This window comes from Neomonachus schauinslandi, chromosome 4, assembly GCF_002201575.2.
Source record: "Neomonachus schauinslandi chromosome 4, ASM220157v2, whole genome shotgun sequence".
In the NCBI taxonomy this organism is placed as follows: Eukaryota; Metazoa; Chordata; class Mammalia; order Carnivora; family Phocidae; genus Neomonachus; species Neomonachus schauinslandi.
Genome location: NC_058406.1, coordinates 10,817,122 through 10,838,381, shown reverse-complemented (window position 1 = coordinate 10,838,381; position 21,260 = coordinate 10,817,122). Strand labels below are relative to the sequence as shown.

At 50.8% G+C, this 21,260-nt stretch overlaps 1 protein-coding gene across 1 annotated transcript in view; it reads right to left on the bottom strand.

Moving 5' to 3' along the window:
• FHAD1 (forkhead associated phosphopeptide binding domain 1) overlaps nt 1-21,260 on the bottom strand; it is a 120,980-nt gene that overhangs the window by 23,958 nt on the left and 75,762 nt on the right. The window contains exons 14-22 of the mRNA XM_044913813.1: nt 19,995-20,065; nt 18,234-18,386; nt 15,093-15,200; nt 14,747-14,854; nt 11,405-11,512; nt 7,928-8,035; nt 3,597-3,770; nt 1,775-2,000; nt 331-415 (exon numbers count right to left, since the gene is read on the bottom strand). Of these exons, the coding sequence (XP_044769748.1) occupies nt 331-415; nt 1,775-2,000; nt 3,597-3,770; nt 7,928-8,035; nt 11,405-11,512; nt 14,747-14,854; nt 15,093-15,200; nt 18,234-18,386; nt 19,995-20,065 (1,141 nt within the window). The remainder of the gene's footprint in view (nt 1-330; nt 416-1,774; nt 2,001-3,596; nt 3,771-7,927; nt 8,036-11,404; nt 11,513-14,746; nt 14,855-15,092; nt 15,201-18,233; nt 18,387-19,994; nt 20,066-21,260) is intronic.

Here is a 21,260-nt window from a genome sequence, read left to right as displayed (position 1 = left end):
AAAAAAAAATATAGGGAGATAGGACAGAGGATCCCAGCTGGGTTCAGTCTGAGGCTGAGCTATGACAAGTACCAGCTTATTTCACAAGTGATTAAGCTAAGGTGCAGCGATGGGACGTGACTTGCCCAGAGCCACACACCTGCAAGGGGTTGAGTTGGGATCTGAACATAGATCCACCCAGATCTTACCATGACATCATCCTGACCTGCTAGAGGATCGAGAAATTCAAATGACAGCGAGAAGACCCCAGACTCGACTCCTTTTTTTCAGGGTCCGACGACGTGGCCAGAAGTGGGGGTGGGGAGGGGTGTCTCTGGCCTGGGTACTCACATCAAGGTGTCACATACTTCGTCTTTGACACTGCTCTCCATCGGAGGTGCCGCTGGGGGGTCTCGCTGCATCACCTCCTCCTGGGCTGAATCAGAGGGACCCGTGAGCGTCATTACAGTCCGCATGCAACTGATGCTCTCCTTCCCCTGGGCTTATAAACACACCTGCGTCTTTTACAACTTAGCCACCCCCCCTACACTCTGCCGCCCTCTCCACCTAATGGGCCCCGCCATGGGTTCTGCAGCACAGACTGGGACCCCCACGTACAAGCTCATGAAATATTTCCAGCTACTCTATGAGGCAGGGATCATGAACTCCATTTGCAGGGGAGGAAATGGGCACAGGAGGGACAGAACTTGCCGGTGGCCAGTCAGCGAGGCTGGTGAGGAGTGGAGCCCCAACCACTGGACCACGCCTCCTTCCTATTCGGCCTTTCCTCCCAGACAAGTCCTGTCCTGTCCTCTCCTCACACTTACTCCTCAGCCCACCACCTTCCGGTTTCCATCCTCATCGTCGGTCGCACCTTTACTCGTTCATCAGGTGTTTATGGAATGTCTGCTTTCTGGCAGATTCTGAGCTAAATGTGACTACTTTGTTGTTACCCTTTGGGTCCCAGCTCCCTCTGACCTCACCTTGGGTTGGGAGACTGAGTCCCGCCTCATGCCTGGGCCATGGTGCCCTGTTCCGACTGGGTCACCTGTCAGGGCCGTCATTTGATGAACTGCAGGGACCGTGCCTGGATTCCATATGGAATCCCCAACGCCTAGAATAAACTTGGAACCTAACGAAGAGCGTCGAGTGAATGAAAGCATGACGTGAGCCCTGACAGCTTGTCAGCTGGCTGGAGACCAGGACCATGGTTCCCAATCAGGGGTGAGATTCCCCCCTCCCCGGGGACATCTGGCACTGTCCGCAGACGTTTCTGGTAGTCACCCTTGGTGTGTGTGGGGGTGCTGCTGGCACTCAGACAACCCTGGCCCGAGGCCTCAACTTCCAGAACTCTCCTCCGAGAGCTCAGCGTCTTTGCAATGCATTGCGTCGCCTCGGTCATTTAGGGTGAGTACGTGCTCACCACCCATAGTTCTTTTCTCAGCCCCTTTTGGATTTCTTTTTAAAGCTGGTTATGAAAGGCCATTAGACAAAGTCGCAAACTCCTGAGGGCAGAGAGAAGGCTCTGAAAGGCCTGGTAGTCTGTGCATCTCCACTGGCTCGCTGGCTCAGCACAAAGGACGTCCTGTCCTGTTGTTGTGACTTCTGTCTAACCTGGGCCTCGAGGGCCCCTAACCTTGTTGTGCAACGGGAAGAAAATGGTGCCTCCAGGGAAAAAAGGAGTGTTCAAGCGAGGTGCAGCCTTTTTGGGCCCATCATCAGCCTATTGAGACCCACGGGATAATCAGAACCTGCCCCGAACGCTAAGATTTCCTCAGCTTCTCTTTGGACCGACCTGGATCGCTGTCCTTCAAGGTTGCAATCTCTCCTTCTATTTTTTTATGGTGCTCAGTCACTTTTTGGAGTCTTTCTTCGAGGCTCACGATCGTCTGGGAGTGCTGTTTGATTTGCTCCTTATATTCCCTGATTTCTGTTTCAAATCCGTGTTTTTGTGAGTCCTGTTCTTCCTGGAGGGCCTTCACTGTCTGCTGTTCCAGCTGTATCCGCTCCTCCATGATGAGCTGGGAAAACAGGGACATCATTAGTGTGATCTTGGGAGCTGGGTGTGATGCCAAGGACGACAATAGCAATATGCTCCTTTTGCACCCACAGGCATGGAACTTGGACCCACCTCAGGGCCTTTGCACGTGCTGTTCCTTCTGCACAGTACTCTCCTCGTCCCCAAGCTCCTTGCATGGCTGACTCCTTCTCATGTTTCAGGTCTCAACTCCAATGTCACCTCCCTCAGAGAGGCCCTTCCTTGACTGCCTGTCTAAAGGAGCAGACCGAGACACTTTCTATTCCATCTTCTGCTTCCATTTTCCGCGATGTGCTTATCACCATCTGAATGATCTTGTTTCTTTATTTCCCATTCCCACTAGAATGTAAGCTCCAGGAGAGCAGAAACTTACTTTTCCTTATTTACCAATGTACCCACGGCACCAGTGCCTAGATCCCTGCCATAGCATCTAGACCTAGATGCTCAGTAAGTATTTGTTGAATTAACAAATGAACAATTTTATAAGAAAAAGAGAATGAATTTGTGTTTTTTTTTAATTTCTTTTTCATTTTTTAAAGTAGGCTCCACACCCAGCATGGAGCCCAACGTGGGGCTTGAACTCACGACTCTGAGATCAAGACCTGAGATCAAGAGTCAGATGTTAACCAACTGAGCCGCCCGGGAGCCCCAAATTTCTATTTCTTAAAAGCAAAAAGTCCCAATCATCACCAAGAGGTGAGCTGGACCCTTTCCCTCAGCCGCCCTGCCCTTCCTGAGGCTCTTCTCGGGGCTTCTCGATGCCTCATCCTTGCTCCCCTCCTGCTTCTCTGACCACTCCTTCCTTGGCTCTCCTGATGACATCAGACTCCTGCTCCTTATTCCCAGCTGACATGTTGGGCCGCAGCCCCTGATCCTGAAGCTCACACACACACACACACACACACAGTTTTAGCGATCATGCCTCCTCTAAATTGAGATGTCTTGTCTTGCCACAGCCTGAGCTGGCCTCTCCAACTCCAGTCTCTCTCAAATTCACTTTGCGTACTTTGGCCAGATGAGTCCTCATTACTTCCTTGCCCACAGACCTGTTGGTTGAATGTATGAATGACGAATGAGTGCAATATTGAGCCCTGATGGTGGAGGGCCTTGAATGCCGAACTAAATTTTAAAACATTATCTTAAAGTCTGTGGAATAGTCATTGATTACTAAGGTCTGGGGCTGCTCAGTCCTTCAGCCTGATCCTGTGAGGACCCTGTATTACAACATCTTAGAACTCCTGGAGAGAGGGCATTGTAGCCTCAGTTCACTTTTTATTCAAGACCAGTGCTTCTCAATAGAGGGTGATTTTGCCCCCCAAAGGACATTTGGCGAAGTCTGAAGACGCTGTGGGTTGACATGTCTGGAGGGGGACTGCAACTGGCATCTAGCAGGTGAGACCTGGGGCGATGTTAAGCATCCTGTGATGCAAAGGACGGCTGCGCACAAGAAAGGGTTAACCAGCCTGGGGCACCAGCAGGGCCCAGGCTGAGAGCCCCTGGTCTAAATCGTGAATTCTCCCAGCGTTGCGATCCTTCATTGAGGGAAAGATTCTCCCGGCCCCGGAAGGCACCAACTCACCATTTTTGTCTTGGCGGTTTCCAGTTCAGCTAACGTTTCATTTAATTTCATGGTGAGGCTCTCTGCTCTTAGGCTCTCGGCTGTCTTGGTTTTCTGAGTCTCTTCTACCATGGCCAGTGCATCATTTAATTTATTATTTAAAACATCTTCTTTTTGTACTTTTAAGTCTATTTCCTGGACAAACAGCAAACATCAAATTAACAGAAATTCAGGAATGAATATTTCCCCTAGCCGCCCCCTGGCCCGGCCCCCCATTTTCAGAAAGGAGGTGAACTCCATTCTGTTATTGTCCCTTTTTCAGCCCAAAGTCCATGCTTTCCTGGGAAGGTCCCAGTTACTACAGAGCTTGCTTTTCTCTCCAGCTGAGACTGTCTCCTGGTGATTTCTGGTCTCTGAGCTCAGTTCTGTCACTTGGAGTGCACTGAGCAAGTTTTATTTCTCTTTTATGAGACAGCCCTTTAAATATTTGAGGAGGGCTGTCATGTCTCTCTCTAAATCTATTTTCCAGGATAAATGTGCTGAGCTCCTTTACCCCTTCACCACAGAATCTGCCTTCAGCACCCTCCTCCGCATCCCTCCCTGGCTTCGGAGGGATGGCCTCCCCTCTTCCCTCTGGGCTCCGGCAAGGTGGACTCCCCTCGTCACATCCGTGCACACCTCATCCCTCCTCCTGGATCCACTCTTCCAGCCCTGGACTCCCCAAATTCTACTCTCCTCCGGGAGCCCCTCCTCAGGCCATGCGGAATGTAAGCTTTGTGACTGGTCCTGGGTGGGGGCTTCATGAACTTTATTTATTTGACTTTATTTTTTAAAAAAGATTATTTGGGGCACCTGGGTGGCTCAGTCGTTGGGCGTCTGCCTTCGGCTCAGGTCACGAGACCAGGGTCCTGGGATCAAGCCCCACGTCGGGCTCCCTGCTCGGCGGGAAGCCTGCTTCTCCCTCTCCCACTCCCCCTGCTTGTGTTCCCTCTCTTTCTGTGTCTCTCTCTGTCAAATAAATAAATAAAATCTTAAAAAAAAAAAGATTATTTATTTGAGCAAGAGAGAGAGAGAGCATGAGCAGGGTGGGGGAGGGGCAGAGGGAGAAGCAGGCTCCCCACTCGATCCCAGGACCCTGGGATCATGACTTGAGCTGAGGGCAGATGCTTAACTGTCTGAGCCACCCAGGCGTCCCTACTTGACTTTATTTTTGAAGAGCGGTTTTGGGCTCACAGCAAAATTGAGAGGAAAATACAGAGCTCTCTTATACGCTCTCTCCCCTCCATTGTGCGGGATCATCAACATCCTGCACCAGATGGTACCTTTGTTCCAACTGATAAACCTGTGCTGACACACACGGTCACCAAAAGTCCGTAGTTTATGCTAGGGTTCACTCGGTGCTGTACACTCTACGGGTTTGAACAAATGTATAATGACACGTATCCACCATTATAGTATAGTGCAGAGTAATTTCACTGCCCTGAAAATCCCTTGTGCTCCATCTAGTCATCCCTCCCCTCCACCAACCCCTGGTCTTCGGTCTCCATAGTTCTGCCTTTTCCAGAATGTCACAGACTTGGAATCATACTGTAGGCGGGCTTTTCACAAACATTATTTCATCCAATGTAAAATAGCAGTTGATGAGATGTAGTGCTGGGTCTTCTCAGACCCTGTTGCTGGCAGGATAAACTGGTAGGACCTTTTATTTGGGAACGTGTATCAAGAGGCTGAACATGTTTACACCCTGTGACCCGGCGATTCCACTTTTGGGAATCTATCCTAAGGACGTAACCACACACATTCGCAAGGACTGACGTGCAGGGCTGTTCAGCCAAGCATTTTTTCACTCGAGTGGAAAATGAGAAACAGTCCCAGGGCCCAACCACAGGGGACAGGTCAATAAACTGGGGTCCACCCAACGCAGTGCAAACCCTGGTCAGCTGTCCGTGGCAGGTCGTGGAAGAATGTTCCATGCCATAGAGACATTTTGGTAATGTATTCAGTTAAAATACAGCACCCAGGTCAGTGTGCACAGTGTAACAGGGTAAGTCACTTTGTAACAAATGGATGTTTGCGATGTCTGTAATAAGGATCAACGTGTAGATGGCCTGGGAGGAAGCCCATCAAAATGTCACTAGTGGTAACTCTGCTCAGTGGAAATCATGGGCAGTTTTTTATCTTCTTCCTAATGATTTTCTGTAAATAGTTGCTCCTTTTATAATTGGGAAGGGAAATGGATTTAAAAACAACAAGAAAAATCCATTTTCGCACCAGGGACGCGGGCAGGCATCCCACGGAGCCGCCTGTCACCTGCAGCGAAACACTCCAGCTGTCCCCGAGAATCCACAGCAAACCGATGGTTTCTTTGATGGGCCGCAAAGCTGCCCAAGGGCAGAACGCACTGCCAGGCGTCTTTGCTCCTTGCCAACCGCTCAGCCTCTTTGACCCAAGGACAGGACAACAAAGTTGACTGTGCCCCCGGGTCTGGATTTATTTTTCTTCTCCCCGCTCTCCTTTCTTTGTGCCCATTGCTCTTCTGTGTATACGAGTAAAACAGCATGTGAATAAGCAACTCTATGTCTGGGTGGTTCTTTGACCTTGCCCTTCCTTGATATTTCCTGGTACATGGGGATTTCCTGGGGAGGGGTCCCGTTTCTCCTTGTCCGGTGTGATGCCCCCCGTCTGCCTGGAGGGCCGTCACGAGACCTCGCCCTCTGATGTCACTGTTGTTTTCCCTGAGGCTGTTGAGGGTGTTGAATGCACAGCAGAGTCCTTTATCTGATGATCCTTAGGACAGATTCTCTCTGGGTTGAGTACCGAGAATGGCTCAGTATCCACGAGCCATCAGTTCACTTTGATCCAGAGAATTGTGCAGCCCCCTGAGCCCTCCCTTTCGCTGTAACTGTTAGAGTAAAAACTGACCGTTTGTTGATTTCACTGATACACGTTCATTTTTTATCTTTTTTATTTTTTGTGGGGTTTTGTTGGCATTAGTCTCATCCCTGATCCATTTGATGTCCTCACTAATCTACTTTAAAAATGTTAATGTCTCCTTTCCTCCTGCCCCGAACTGAAGTGTTTTATGGAAGATCCATGGTGAATCGTTTGGGGAAACAAGGCTGTGTGTGAACAGATTGCGCCCCTGGGGCTCTGTGGGCCCGCAGTGTCTGCCCGCCCTCCCTCAGTGCACCAGCCTCGGCTGACAAGCCCTGCATCATTTCCCCCCGACTCTGGTCTGCCTTCTCTGGGCACGCTCCAGTTGGTTAAGGTTCCTCTTAGGAAGCCGTGCCTGGGACTGATACGTCATGCAGATGTGGTTTACTGATGCCCATCTCTCTGGGGCAGCGGTGTTCCAAATGCACCAGCACCACGTGGGGCTGCTTGTTAAAGATGCAGATTGCTGAGTCCACCCCCTAGACGGTGAATCCGAATCTCTGGGGGCAAGGCTCAGGAAATGGGCATTTAAACACCGCCCCCCCAACCCCGCCTCAAGTGATTCTATGCATGCTAATGTTTGGGAATCTTGCTTTAAAGAAAATGATCTAAGATTGATGTGAATAGACGCAAAGACCTTTTTCGTCCCATCTGGTCTTCAAAGTCCTCTGAAATTGTGTTTACCTGCATTGAAATTTAACCCCCTATTGTCAGGGTGTGTATTGAATCCCTTGCCTTGACTTTTTCGATATTAGCCATTGTGTGTGTGTGTCCCTTGTACTGTTGGGACCCAGAAGGAGTGAATTCTGTCCTACAGCGTGGAGGTGCCTAAGACAGGGTCCCATCAACAACCTGTCTGCTCCTCCCAGGAACAATCATCAGTGCGGTCTGACTGGGCAGGTCGTGGTACCCAAGGGGACAAGGTCAGCGGAGACGCTGCTGTCCAGGTGGTGGGAAATTCAGGCATCCCTCTCCTGACATCCCCTCTGTGACCCCCAGCAGCTGAGGCCACACACTGTTCAAGGATAGTAGGGAGAGGAGGGGGACAGTGCGGGGTTCTGTTCTGCCCCTCCACATCCCAGCTATGAGCTCATAATAATAATAATAATAATAATAATAATAATAATAATAATAAAAGGAGCCGACACACAGAGCATTCACTGAGTGCTAGACACTTTCCTCTGTGTTTTATGAGCTTGTGAGCAATCAAGCCTCACCACTCGATGGGGCTGATCTATGGTCATTATCTGGACTTCATAACTAGGGAAACGTAGGCACAGGGATGGTAAGACACTTGCCTCAGATTGCATGGGCAGAAAGCGGCAGAGGTGGGATTCGAACCCAGACCGCCTGCCTCCAGAGCCCTGCTCTTAACCATGCTGGGCGTCTCCGTGTCTGCTCCTCTCTGAGACTCTTACCTCTTTCTGCTTGGTTATGTGGTTCTCCAGATCTTGCACCTTCTTCTTTTCCTTCTCTATGGCCTCTTTTGCTTTGTGTTTCTCGTAGGCGAGGCTGCTTTCTGAAATCTGGAAGTCAGGGACAACTGGTTTGAGGGAGTGTACGCGAGGAAGGAAGGGAAGGGGCACCATGAGGGAAGCCAGGATTAGTAATTGCCCAGATCAGTGAGTCAGGGCTTGGGAATAAGGGCTCAGGGAACAGGATGCTCACGGGAGAGAGGGGTGGGAGTCTTGGCATGCCCACCACGGCGGCGAGAACCTGAAGGTCATGTCTGTTTGTCACCGCATAAAAGAGAGGGTTATTCATCGTTCAGGATTTCGGGCCTGTGTTCAGGAAGTGACGTGCTGGTGAGTGTTCGGGTCAAGGCATTTGGCACTGAGCCACTAATTGAACTGGAATGTGGGCCCTCCTTTGGGAAGTACCTGGCTTCTTGGGAGGTGGGGCAGGAGAGGCAAAGTGGAGGGGAGACACCTCCTGTCCCAGCAGACCTGACACACCTGTGGCTTCAGGCTCTCTCCAGCCTTCAAAGGCTTGGGTCCAAAAATTGATGTCCAGGACCATTTGGAACTGAGAACATGTAGCCCGCGGGTCCAGTGACATAGAGGTGGGGATTGAGAACCAGCCTCACCTACACAAACCCCAGGAGGTACACAGTGCAGGGGGGGTTGGAAAACTCAATTTGCAGCTTGGAATCCTTGCAGTGATGCTCCCATACAAACACAAAGTTCACAGAAAAATATTTTAAATATATGCATGTATGCATAGACAAGGGCCTGAAGAGATGTGTACTGAAATGTAAATACCGGTTATTTTGGGGGATTGGGATTATGGCAATTTACATTTCCTCTTTTCGCTGGTCTGTATCTTCTATATTTTCTTGCGTGAACATACATTATTTGGCAAAAAGAAAAATGACTGCAAATTGTCCTAGGGAATGCGGTGCTGGGGGGTAGGACGAGGCTTTGGGGCTGCGTGGCCCTGGAGAAAGAGTCTTTCCAACAGTCCTGCCATCAGAGCCTGTGTCTGCGGTTGCCATCCCGCCTGCCCTGCTCTGCACAGGCCTCCAGCCCCACCTGGGCTCTGACTCACCTCCCTGCACGAGCTTGGCATTTGCCTGCTGCCATGTCTGCTTAAGATTGCCCATCCCCCACCCTGCCAGCCAGAAGAGGCTGCTGGCCCCCTTCTGCGTGCCCCGTGGGATTCTGCGCCGCTTGGCGTGTCGCAGTTGAAAATAATGATTGACACTGACTCCTCTTGAAATGCTTGCAACACGACTGCTGGGCACCAGGCACTGAGCGCATCCATGCATCTCATCGGCAAACCCCCAGAACGTCTGCCCAGCGAGCTGCATTCTGCAGGTGAGGACATGGTGGCTGTCACCGAGGCAGTAAGGGGACGGATAATGTACAGAGGTCACGCCACCAGGGAGTGGCGGTGCACGCTGGGACACCAGCGCCCTGCCCTAACCATATGGCCCCTCGGCTTCTGGACCTTGACTTATGTGTCATCCTGATTAAAACCCCACCCTCCCCAGAGGCAGAGACCTGCTTCTACGCCCATACCTAGTCGGGCACAGTGTCCACCGCACCACGGCGGGAGCCAGCGCCTCAAGACCCCACTCCTGGCCCATCTGTATAAGGGACACTCTAGGCACAGCTGCTAAGTTTGACCTCACTCCCTGCACGGGCTGACACAGTCCCACTGCCAAGGTCTTTGCTGGACTGTCTGCCCCCCCCCCCCCCCCCCCACCTCATTGGACCCACACCATCCTCCCCACCCCACCTGGACGCTGACCTCACCTGGGCAGGTACTTCATAATGAATACACTGACTCCTCATGACAAACATCTAGGGTGGTTCTGCCACTACACCGTTACAGATGGGGGCACAGAGACAGCAAGGCACTTGCCCATGGTCAAACAGCATGTTGGGGCAGAGCTGGGATTTGAGCCAGAATTGGCACTTTTTGCCTAGCAAGCTTTCCTGCTTTACCGCCTTTGCGTCTCCCTCCGGCTTTCTTCCCCGGAACCCCTCATCTGGCTTCCATCTTGTTCCAGCTTTGTTTCCTTCCTCACACCGCTGCCCCTGTCCCTCCGGCTAAGGGAGGTCCCTGTCCCCTGCAGCTGGGCCACTTTACCCAGTGGCATTTTCTCCCCCCCCCGATGTTCCCTTCATGCTCCTTCTCCCCTCCAGGTCTCACTCAAGTGTCACCTCCTCAGAGAGGCCCTCCCTGCATGGGGCCACTCTCTAGCCCACCCCTTTGATCTTCCCTACAGGCTTGTGGCCCTGGAGTTCTCGTGTGCCCCTGGGTATGTGGTGTCTGTCCCTCAGCCTAGAGTGGAAGCTCTGGGAGGACTGTGCACTGTGGTGTCGCCAACGCCCAGCAGGGCCTGGCCCATGCTAGGCGCTCGGGAAGCACTTGTGGGTGGGTGAATGGAACGGAAATGAACAATTCATGAGTCAGTACTCTGTTTCTGGGAGTTCCCTGAGGGCCAGCCCACGTCGGTGCCCCCTGCGGCCTTGGAGCCCAGCTCACGGAGCTGCCACCACAGGTCACTGAGTTCTCGCCCTGGCCTCCAGCTCCTTCTTTGACTTCTTGCGGGGAGAGGGGGGCGGTTGGGGTGTTTGGGTTAACCTGAGTGACATCCCTCCTCTCAGCCTTAGGCCTGCCTTCCATGACTGCTCCAGGCCGGTGTGGCTGGTGGGCCCCGTCCCCAGGCTGGTGGAGGTGGCTAGAGGTGGACGTTTCCAGGGCTCCCCAGGCATGGCGCTCGGGCCTGCCCAAACCATTGTCACCCTCTCCCTGAGGGTGCACTTCTCATCCGCTCCGGATCTCCGGCACTTGCTCATGGGACTGCTATGCGAGCCTGTCAGGTACCGGTCTACGCCATCTTACTCCACAACTGTTTGTGTCTCTATAAAAGATCTATGAAACCAGGAGACCAGAGCTGGGACTGAGTGTTTTTCTACGGTGCCCATGCTGGATTGTGTCATAAATACCTTTCCGTGAGGAGGAGGGGTTGCTGGCTGAGGGACTGACCCAGACGCCAACCCAAGGGTTCTCTCTGGAGCACATCTCTCTGCCTTCGGTGGCTGGGTGGGGAATGCTTATGTAGAGGGCCATCTATGTGCAAGGTGCAGGTCTAAGTCCTCTGTCTATATTACTCATTTAATCCTGCCAGGCAGGGGCTGTTACCATGCCCATTTTACAGAGGAGGCAACTGAGGCCCTGGAGGTTAAGTGACCTGCCCTAGGTCATACAACTAGTGAGTTGTACTCGACATTGGCCACTTCCCACAGAAGTGCCACCCAGCACCTGCCCACTGGCCTGCCATATTCTCCATTGGGGCGTAGAACCATGGCCTCCTGTCTGGCCTCAGAGCTCCTTCCACAGGGGTTTTGGCCGCTATGGCCCATTTATCTCTCTGCTCCTCATACCTCCTTCTGTTGGGTCAAGTGGTTCTCCAGATCTTGAACTCTTCTCCTTTCTGTCTCTAAAGCTTCCTTTGCTTTCCTTTTCTCATGGGCCATGCTGCTCTCCAAAACCTGAAAATCAACGACCAGTCTTTTCGGTTGCCTGTGCATTTCGGGCGGGGAAACTGCTCATTCTGGCCATGTCACTAATAGTGATAGCAGGTCCCACGCTGGGGGGTGGTGAGTATCCCCTGCTGGGGCCCACGGCCAGCACGTCACACACAGTGAACCCTATCACGGTGACCCTAGCGGACGAGTTAGTGGCCCCAGCTTGTAGACAAGGAAGCTGAGGAACAGAAAGGTGCGGAAGGCCCAGGGGTCATGCAGTTTGCTGTAGGTGAGGTCAGGATTTGAGCCCTGTGCAGAGGACGGCCCACGGCCTGCATCCGGAGGCCCTCGGCAGGGAGCACGTGAGCAGAGGGAACCGGGTCTGTCTTATTATCACTGCGCCAGGCAGTCGCTCTGATAAGGAGAAGAATCTCATTAATAATGGATATCCTATTATTAAAATAAATCTCCTAAAGAGAACCAGGTTTCAAGATGCGGACAGTGTATTGAACTCATGAGCCGCAACACCCATTTCTAGAAGGGGTGGGGGTGGACCTCACACGTGGAGCTCGAAGAGGGCATATGGGGAAAAATGTGGTTTGGTACTCGTGCTCAAGGAATTTTATTTAGGAAGTAAATGGCTAACACCAATCGCAAAGGATAGAAATTGCCCACAAGGCCCCTGTTTCTAGTCCCTGCAAGAAAGGGCACGTGAGCTTTCAAATGGGTTGAGTTCTAAGCACCAGCTTGACCGTAAGATGTCTGGAACTTGGAACATGGTTTCCATTATAACCCGTGGCTAGGGTCCCAGAGATTAGCCTGCCCAGATGAGCCTGGCTGAAATACTATCTATTTTGTAGTGAAAAGTCATTAAAAAAAAATCCCAATAGCAGCCCTAAAGAAAGCAGAAGAACAGTAGCATCATGGGAGTTGGCACACTGCTTTTGAACATTTGGTGGGTGGGGGTGGGGGGGCCGGGGTTTCCTGTAATTTGTGGAAGAGACTCCCAAGCACTCTCCAGTGACTTAGGGTCAGCTCTGCTGCATCTGATCTTGCATCTATACTCACGACTTTGCTCTCGGCAGCTCCTTTGCAGCCGAGAGGGGCACTAAGGGGAAGATCGTCTTTGCACGACTTGACACACACGGGCCCTGGCCCCCTCCGCCGCTCTGCTCCCAAGTTCCCAGGCAGGTAATGGGAGTTCACCTCTAACGTTACCCCAGAACTCGCATTATGGCCTAGCATTCTGTTGTCCTTAAAGATTCATCTGATAATGTGGCAGAAAGCCTAATAAAAAGAAAAATCAAAGCACCATTTGAGGTTGATTAAAGTCTGTGCCTGGGACTTTTTATCTCAGATTTCCCCGTCAAGAAACCACAGAGAGGTTCTGCTGGGAGAGGTAGGCTGCCGTTTTCCTAGGCTTGGGGTGACCCGGCCACAGCTCCTCCCCTGCAGTGAGGCTGACCCCATCACGCCTTCTTCCTTAAATCTCTCTCCTGAAGTCCCCCATGACCTCGACATCTCTAAATTCAAGGGCTGCCCCGGGCCCTCGAGCTGAGCTGTTGACCTCTCGGTGGCATTTGGCCCCCGTGAACCCTTGGGAGACTCTGTTCCTTGTCAGCACCCCTGGAGAGATAACTCAGGGCCAGGCCTCTGTGACACTGTTTACACAGGCCGCCGAGCACAGCCATACAGGTGACCCCAGGTGACACCTGGCACATAAACATCTTCCCTCCTTGGATCAGGTGGGACCGCACGGGCTCTGCCTGGCCCGCCTCCTTGTCTTTCTGGCAGCGGTGGGTGGGCGAGAACTTCCCTCTGGGCAGTGAGGATGGGGAGGGGGCCGATAGGGAGAGAAGGGCTTGTGATAATTCTAACAGCTACACTGACCGAGCAGCAACTCTGGGTCAAATGCTTCACTGTGCATGACCGCCGACCCTTGCAGCCACCCCAAAAGGAGGAGGGTCCTGAGCGAGCTGCCGAGGCCCGTAGGTCGTCCAGCCAGGATTTGCACCTGCTTCTCACGTGGCTGCAAGGCCTGCACTCTTCACCCCTCTGTGCTCCTTGGGGTGCAAGAGCTCATGAGAACAGTATGTGAAAAAGACTCCGAGGTCCAAGGGTGACCACAAGGCAAGCTTGAGCCGACGATGTCATAGAGCGGTCCCCAAAGTTGGTTTGGGAGCGTCAGTACAAGTGCAAAATCTTCAAGAGGGGAGCAAAGTCCTGCCCTGGGCCACCATGGCTGGAGAACCGGGGCCGATTCTGGCCACCGCACTTCGGGAAGAAAACAGAGCAGGGGTTGCAAACTCAAATGTCTATAGGGGCCAGACAGGTGCCAGCAAGGAAGTGGGCTGCGTTGAACGCAACAGGGAATGGTGGGGACGGTGGGAAATCCCTGCTGCTTGGTTGAGCTCCCATCCACTTCTGCCAAGTGGAAATGGGGCCAGATTTTCTGACTTTTCAGGAGAGGATGGAAATCTGGATTTTTAAGTAAATGTTATGAATTCAAAATAAAATACTTGGGGGCCAAACGTAACATGTCCCCAGGCCCTTTTCAGCCAGTGAGCTGCCAATCTGTGCCTTCTGGAGAACAGAGCAGGCCAGAGGAGGGGACCAAGGCCAGGCTCCAGGAGAAACAAGGGCATATTTGGGTCCGGAAAGGAGCAGATGTCTCATTTTCAAGCCTCTAAAAGGTCATTATGTGGATGAGGAGGTGGACAGGCCTTGCAGGGGCCTGGGAGGCCAGTGGGGGATTGATGCTCTTCTGGGAGAAAGAGTTTGCTTGTGCTCAACCTAAAAGAAGAACTTTCTGCCAGCCCAAGGCATCACCACTGGGTTGGACTGCCCTGACCTGTACAAAATTCCTTGATGGTGGAGCTGAAGGCTGGATGATTTTAGGATGTTGTTGGGAGGACTGACACAGCCCTGAAGTCCCAGGACCCTATACCTCCTCCCCGTCTATGCTTTGGGACACAGTCTCCATGCAGAAGACGCTGTGTCACCAGCGCCAACTTGTCTCTCAAGTTCTATCTATGTCTGCATGTTCACAGTTTTTCCAACTGGCTGTCAAAGTTACGACTCCAGGGCTCTCTCCTTGAGCCCCACTGCTTCCCAGAGTAGCCAAACCCTTCCAAGGACAGATCACAGTAGGAAAGCTCTGCCACGCTCTACCCCCATCATCCGTGGTTCAGAACTCACTTCCACGTGGCCCGCAAGCCGGACTTGGGCTCGAGCCGACTGTCTCCCCCAGCTGCATACCTCCTTCTGGCGGGTTAAGCGATTCTCCAGCTCTTGGACTCTGGTCTGTTCTTCTTCTAATGCTTCCTTCACTCTGTTTTTCTCTTGGGTAATGCTTTCCTCCCAGACCTGCAATCCAATGGCCACTGTTTAATAGACATAGTTACCATGGCAGGAACCTGGACTCTGTGCCAGGAACTACACCGGTAGCCCTTCGCTGCTCACCACAACCCCACGGGGGAGACTGGGCAGCCAGGAGCAAGGGATCCGGAGTGGGCAGGCTCAGTTCAGAGCCCCAGGTTGGTCCTCCCTGGGTGCGTGACCTCGATTTGGGCTCAGGCCGACTCTGTCTCCCCCAGCAGCATACCTTCTTCTGGCAGGCTAAACGATTCTCCAGCTCTTGGATTCTCTTCTGTTCTTCTTCTAAAGCTTCTTTTGCTCTGTTTTTCTCTTGAGTAATGCTTTCCTCCAAAGCCTGAAAGTCAATGACTGTTGTTTAATAGACATAGTTACCATGGCAGGAATCTGGACTCTGTGCCAGGCACTGCACAGGCTAGCTCTTTACTCCTACAACAACCCCATGGGGGAGACTGTGGGTAGCGAGGAGCAAGGGATCCAGAGCAGACAGGCCCAGATCAGAGCCCCAGGTTGGGCCTTTCCAGGTGCATGACCCTAGGAAGGTGAGAAGTGATAGAAGCCTCAGTCTCCCTATCTGTACAATGGGGACAATAATAGTGCTTCCTGCATTGGGTGAATGTGAGGGGCAGATGAGAGGCTGAACACAGACCCCTTGGCACGTGATCACCGTTCATTAATAAGGGTCAGTCATTTCTTCTGTGATCTCTATTTTGCAGAGGAGGAAACAGACTTAGAGGGACTAAGGAATCTGTCAAATTTGCTAGCAAATCACGTGAGCAGGGATTTGAATCCTGGTCCATTTGACTCGAGAGCCTGTTTTCTAAGCCAGGGTTTGGCTAACCATAGCCTACCAGCCAAATCTGGCCTGCTGTCTGCATTTTGTAACTCAAGTTTTATTGGAACACTTCCTTGCTCACTGTTTGTAGATTGCCTATGACTGCTTTTGCACCAAATAGCAGAGCTGAGCAGTCACGACAGAGCAGCGTGGCCCGTGAAACTGAAAATAAATACTATCTGGCTCTTTATGGAAAAAGTTTGCTGACCCTGATCTAAATCATGAGTGTGTGCACAAGTTAAGTGCATGTTGTTAACATTTCATAACAAAAAAGGATTAGCTTGATAAAGCAACCTAGAATTTCTTACTTTTCAAACAGTCCTCAAATGAATCAGGATTCATGAGAAGGAGTTTAATTAATGAATTTTGACACATGTATTTTTAGAAAGGGTGGGGGTGATGGTGTCTTATGGTGTAAGGAAGGTTCATTTAAAATTGGGACCCCCGCAGGGCTCCTGGGTGGCTCAGTCAGTTAAGCGTCTGCCTTCGGCACAGGTCATGATCTCAGGGTCCTGGGATCAAGCCCTGAGTCAGGCTCAATGCTCAGCGGGGAGTCTGCTTCTCTCTCTCTCTCTCTCTCTCCCTCTGCCCCTCCCCCGGTTTGTGCTCTATCTCTTTCTCAAATAAATAAAATCTTTAAAAAAAATAAAAATAAAATTGGGACCTGTGTTGTTAAGTCTCGGACAGTACTTTCAGCTGAGTCCCTCGGGTCAAGTTGATCTACCAAGTGTCTGGTGAGTGATGACCCTCAATGGGATAATAATGACCATGAGCAGGGTACCGTCTGGGTGGGTACCTGATAGTGCTTTCCCCTCCTCGTGCGGTGGTGTGCACTGAGGTTCATTCTGTTTAAAGGGGATTTGCAAGGCTGGCTTCAGGATCTTGTCTGCATCAGGATCGAGGTTATAAATGGGCATCTGGGAGGCCCAGGCTTGTGCCCAAGTTGGCATTGAACACGGTGGGGTCGAAATACTGCACACCCGCAGTGGAAAAAGTCAACCCCAAATTAAAAGTCAAATAAGACATTTGGAAAGGGAGAGGGTAATCAGGGAGAAGCAAGGAAGCAGGTGGAGAGCTTTGTGAGGACTTTGAAGATTTCCAATTCTTTCTGGTTTTGTTTTCCTCTCTTGAATGACACTGGCTTTTTCCATGTCGAACTGACCTTCAAAACGGGCTCACCTTGATTTAAGGCTATTGTTAATACTGCCTTCAGGGAACCACATGCAATTTTTAGTGTTCCCTTTTTAGTCTTTTCCTTCATAAAAAGCAGAAAGGGGCAAACAGAAGAAGAGGTAGAAGGAGGAGAGAGATTTCTTGAGATAACTGGGCATGACTCAGAGGCTGAACGAGGCAGAGAGGTCTGCAGAGCTGGTGCGTGTGACGGCGGGGGGGGGGGGGGGGCGCCCGGACACACGCAGCTGCGACTGAGGGAAGGTGGAGTGGGTGTCAGGTGCAGCCCTCCTCAGGGGGGGGGGGGGGGTCCAGCAGATCTGGGGCTGTGGTCTCCAGGTGGGTGGGAGCCGGGACAGCGTGCCGTGGTTCTCAACCATGGCTGCATATTGGGAACCACCCAGGAGCACTTACAATCCCAGCTACACCCTCACCGCAATTAGAGCTGAACCTGGGGATGGGGGTGGGAGGAGAGGGGCCAGGCATTATTAGGACCTTTTAATGCCCTAAGTGACAAAAGGGCAGCCAAAGTCATGAGCCATGGATCTAGGGTGGTGGCAGTGAAGTAGTTAAAAATTCATGGCAGTCCCTGAATATCAAAAAGGGCCGACTCTTGGACAAAGATGAGAACCGGTTCATTAAATGCTGTTTCCTGGCCTTCTCCAGAGATTCTGATGTAGTGGGTCTGGGCTGGGGCCTGAGAATCTGTATTTTTAACAAGTGTCCAGGTGGTGCTTATCAGGTAACTTTGGGAAAACCTTCCTCCAAGATTTGCTGCTGAAAATGTGGTCTGCAGACCTGTGCTCTCAGCCCCAGCTGGGAGCTGGTTGGAAATGCAGAATGCCAGTTTCTGCCCCCAGACCTTCCCGAGTCAGAATCTGCATTTTAACAGCCTCCCCAGGTGCTTCCTGGGCACCTCTAAGTTTGAGAGGTGCTGCTGCAAAGTATCTTGTAACTGGCTTGGTTTTTAGAAAAGTAAGTAGCAATCTTGGCTATTTGTTTCCTATGATATGTATCAAGAGAGAGCAGAAGACTAATGTGAAGTTGGTCTTGCACATACTCAAGAGACAGTTGGTGGGTTAAAAACCAGGGCCGGCAGCAATGACTCGAACTTGGTAAATCGACTGTGGTATCTGAGCTAATAAGGTACCATTTCCAGGAATTTCAATAACTTTACTGTTTCAAATTGAGTTTTAGAATTCAAGCTTCATGTTAATTCCTCCAACATTACTCACCTATTTAATTAATTTACTTACATAGCATCAAACAAGGAGTTGCTGAGATTTCTCCTCCCAAGTACATGCTCTCAGAAAAGGCCATTCTGTCAGTTTCCAGGAGTAAAGAAAATGACGGGGACCACCTTACCGCCTTCTCTTCCATCAGCCGTTTGATTCTGGCTTTTAGCCTCTCCTCTTGCTGCAGCCTGTCCTCATTCAGCTTCTCCTTCTCTGCCAGATGCTCCCGCAGCTTCTCTTGCATGAAAGACTGCTGAGTTTCCTGAGAACTGTGGATCTTAATCTGAAACAAGAGGAAAGGAAACTGAAGCTGATGAGGGGGAAACAGGACTAATTAAAGGAGTCATGTCAACATTTTCCTTTTACAAGTTCTTTACCTTTGGGGGTACAAAGGTTTACACAAAACTTTCTTAAAAACACAGAAATACTATGCTTAGCCTAGTTTCTGGTAGTGAAGCAGTAGAGTAGAGCAGATAAGAACTCAGACTCTCGATCTAGATAGAATCTCAGCTCTACTTCTTTCTAGATGCTTCTTCATTTAGAAAATAAGGATAATAATGGTATCTGCCTCTTCGAGTAAGGACCGAGTGAGAGCGTGATGGAAAGTTTTTAGCACAGTGCTTAGCACAGAGTAGGTGCTCAGTTAATGGCAGCTAGAACTATTAGTTATTATTTGCTGAGTGGAAGAGAAAAAGCAGTGAGCTAGGGTCAGAAGGCCTGAGGTTTTGTCTTGATTCTTCCATCAACTAGCTGTGTGACATTGAAATAATCACCTGCCTCTGAGGCTTTATATTCCTATCTGTAAAATAAGAAGAATGGACTAGATCAGGGGTTGACAAAGTGCTGTCTACAGGCCAAATCTGGCTCACTGCCAATCTTTATAAATAAAGTTTTATTGGAACAAAGCCACGCCCCTCATGCTCATTCATTTGCATATTGTCCTTGGCTGCTTTTACTCTACAGCAGCAGTTGAGTAGGTGTGATAAACGCTGTATAGCCTGCAAGCCTAAAATATTGACCATCTGGCCCTTTGCTTTAGGAAAAGTCTGTCGACCGCTGGACTAGATGGTCTGTGGGGTTGATCATGATGGTGGTCCCAATACTTCACCCTCTCTCCACCATGTCTTTGGCCATGTACCTTGCAGGGACCACCCATATGCTGCTTTGACACTGAACTCAGCCATGTGACCTACTTTGGCTAATGGGATGTTAACACAGCAGAGAACTGAAAAGCTTTCCATGACTGGGCTGCTTTTTCTCCTGTACCTCCTCATCGCCATGGGAACATGGCCAGGCTAGTCTGTTGGAGGATGAGAGACAGGTGGAGCAGAGCATAGCTCCTCCAGCTGAGGCCGGCCTAGACCAATCAAGGCCAGCCAACAGCCAGACACTTGGGCAAGCCTGTCCAGGACTGGTGTACCCACCTAGTGGCTGACCCCAGACATGTGAGCAGTGAACAGTAATTGTGGAATGCCACTAAAGTTTTGTAGGTGTTTATTACAAAGCCTTGTTATGGCAGTAGCTACCAGAGTGAGTACAATCCCTAAGGATCATTTGCCTCTAAAATGTGGACATTACGTAACTTCTGGTAATCCTGCTCCCCATATTGTGGGTAGCTGTGTATTTAATGAGCATAATTCTCAAGATCTGATGGCATTTAAATCTTTCTGATAATTTTGACAGAAGACAACAAGCATCCTGTCTTTGCCCTTGCCCTCCTGGGAGATTTTAGCCACCGTTTGAATCTTTTTGTGTCAAGTGGAGATATCATATCACATCTTGGAGAATGTGGACTGACTAGTTAACAGAGAAAAAACAGGGTTAAAATGCACAGTGCTATATAAACGCTCCAAGGAGGAGCTGAAATGAACTTCCAAAGTTAAAATATTACCTGAAGTTCCTGGGTTTGGCTTGTAATTTTTTTATAATATACCAGAAGATATTCCAGGTACAAAGACAATCCTTGAAAAGAGAAGCAAGAAGGTAAGTATCAATTCGATTCACCTCCTTTGCTTTCCAAATAATGTTGTAACAGAGCTTGCTCGCAGGTGGATGCGGGCAACATGGCCCCCCCATCAAGAAGACATGAGTTGCCATCCAATGTGTGTTTTTAAAATGGTTGGTCAGCCTTAAATGGGCTCAAATCCAGTTTCTTTTTTTTTTTTTTAAAGATTTTATTTATTTATTTGAGAGAGAGAATGAGATAGAGAGAGAGAGCACGAGAGGGGGGAGGGTCAGAGGGAGAAGCAGACTCCCTGCCGAGCAGGGAGCCCGATGCGGGACTCGATCCCGGGACTCCAGGATCATGACCTGAGCCGAAGGCAGTCGCTTAACCAACTGAGCCACCCTGGCGCCCAAATCCAGTTTCTTTTTGAAGGTGGAAAATGAAACCCATCAACAGAGCACCTGTTGCCTAATGTCCCCTGTGTGCAAAGCCATGAGCTGAGTGTTGGGGGGGCGCGCAGGGGATGCTATGAAGCTATTTCTCAAGGTTCAGTCTGAGGCACGGGGTCTAACCTGATGGGAAATAGGCAGTGGGGCATGAGTTGCCATCCAATGTGTGTTTTTAAAATGGTTGGTCAGCCTTAAATGGGCTCAAATCCAGTTTCTTTTTGAAGGTGGGAAATGAAACCCATCAACAGAGCACCTATTGCCTAAATGTCCCCTGTGTGCAAAGCCATGAGCTGAGTGTTGGCAGGGGCAGGGGATGCTATGAAGCTATTTCTCAAGGTTCAGTCTGAGGCACGGGGTCTAACTGTCTGATGGGAGATAGGCAGTGGCTCCACGTAACATGTAAGTGACTGCTGATGGAGTGCGGGAGTGTGAGAGTCTCGGAGGAGGAGAGGTCATTAGCCTGCAGGGATCATAGGAGGCTACTTGGCCAAGGAGCTACTGGGCATGGGCACTGCTGGGTAGGCAGAATTCAGAGTTGGAGGGGAGGGCATTTCTGAATGGAAGATGTACACGCCAGGCTACATGGTGGCCGCCAAAGATACCCACGTCCTAGTCTCTGGAGCCTGTGAATGTTACCTTACGGAGCAGAGGGAACTTTGCAGATGTCATCAGGTTAAGGACCTTGAGATGTGGGGGGTTAGCCTGGATTATTGGGTGGACCCAGTATCATCCCATGGGAGGATCTGACTCCAGACAGACAGAG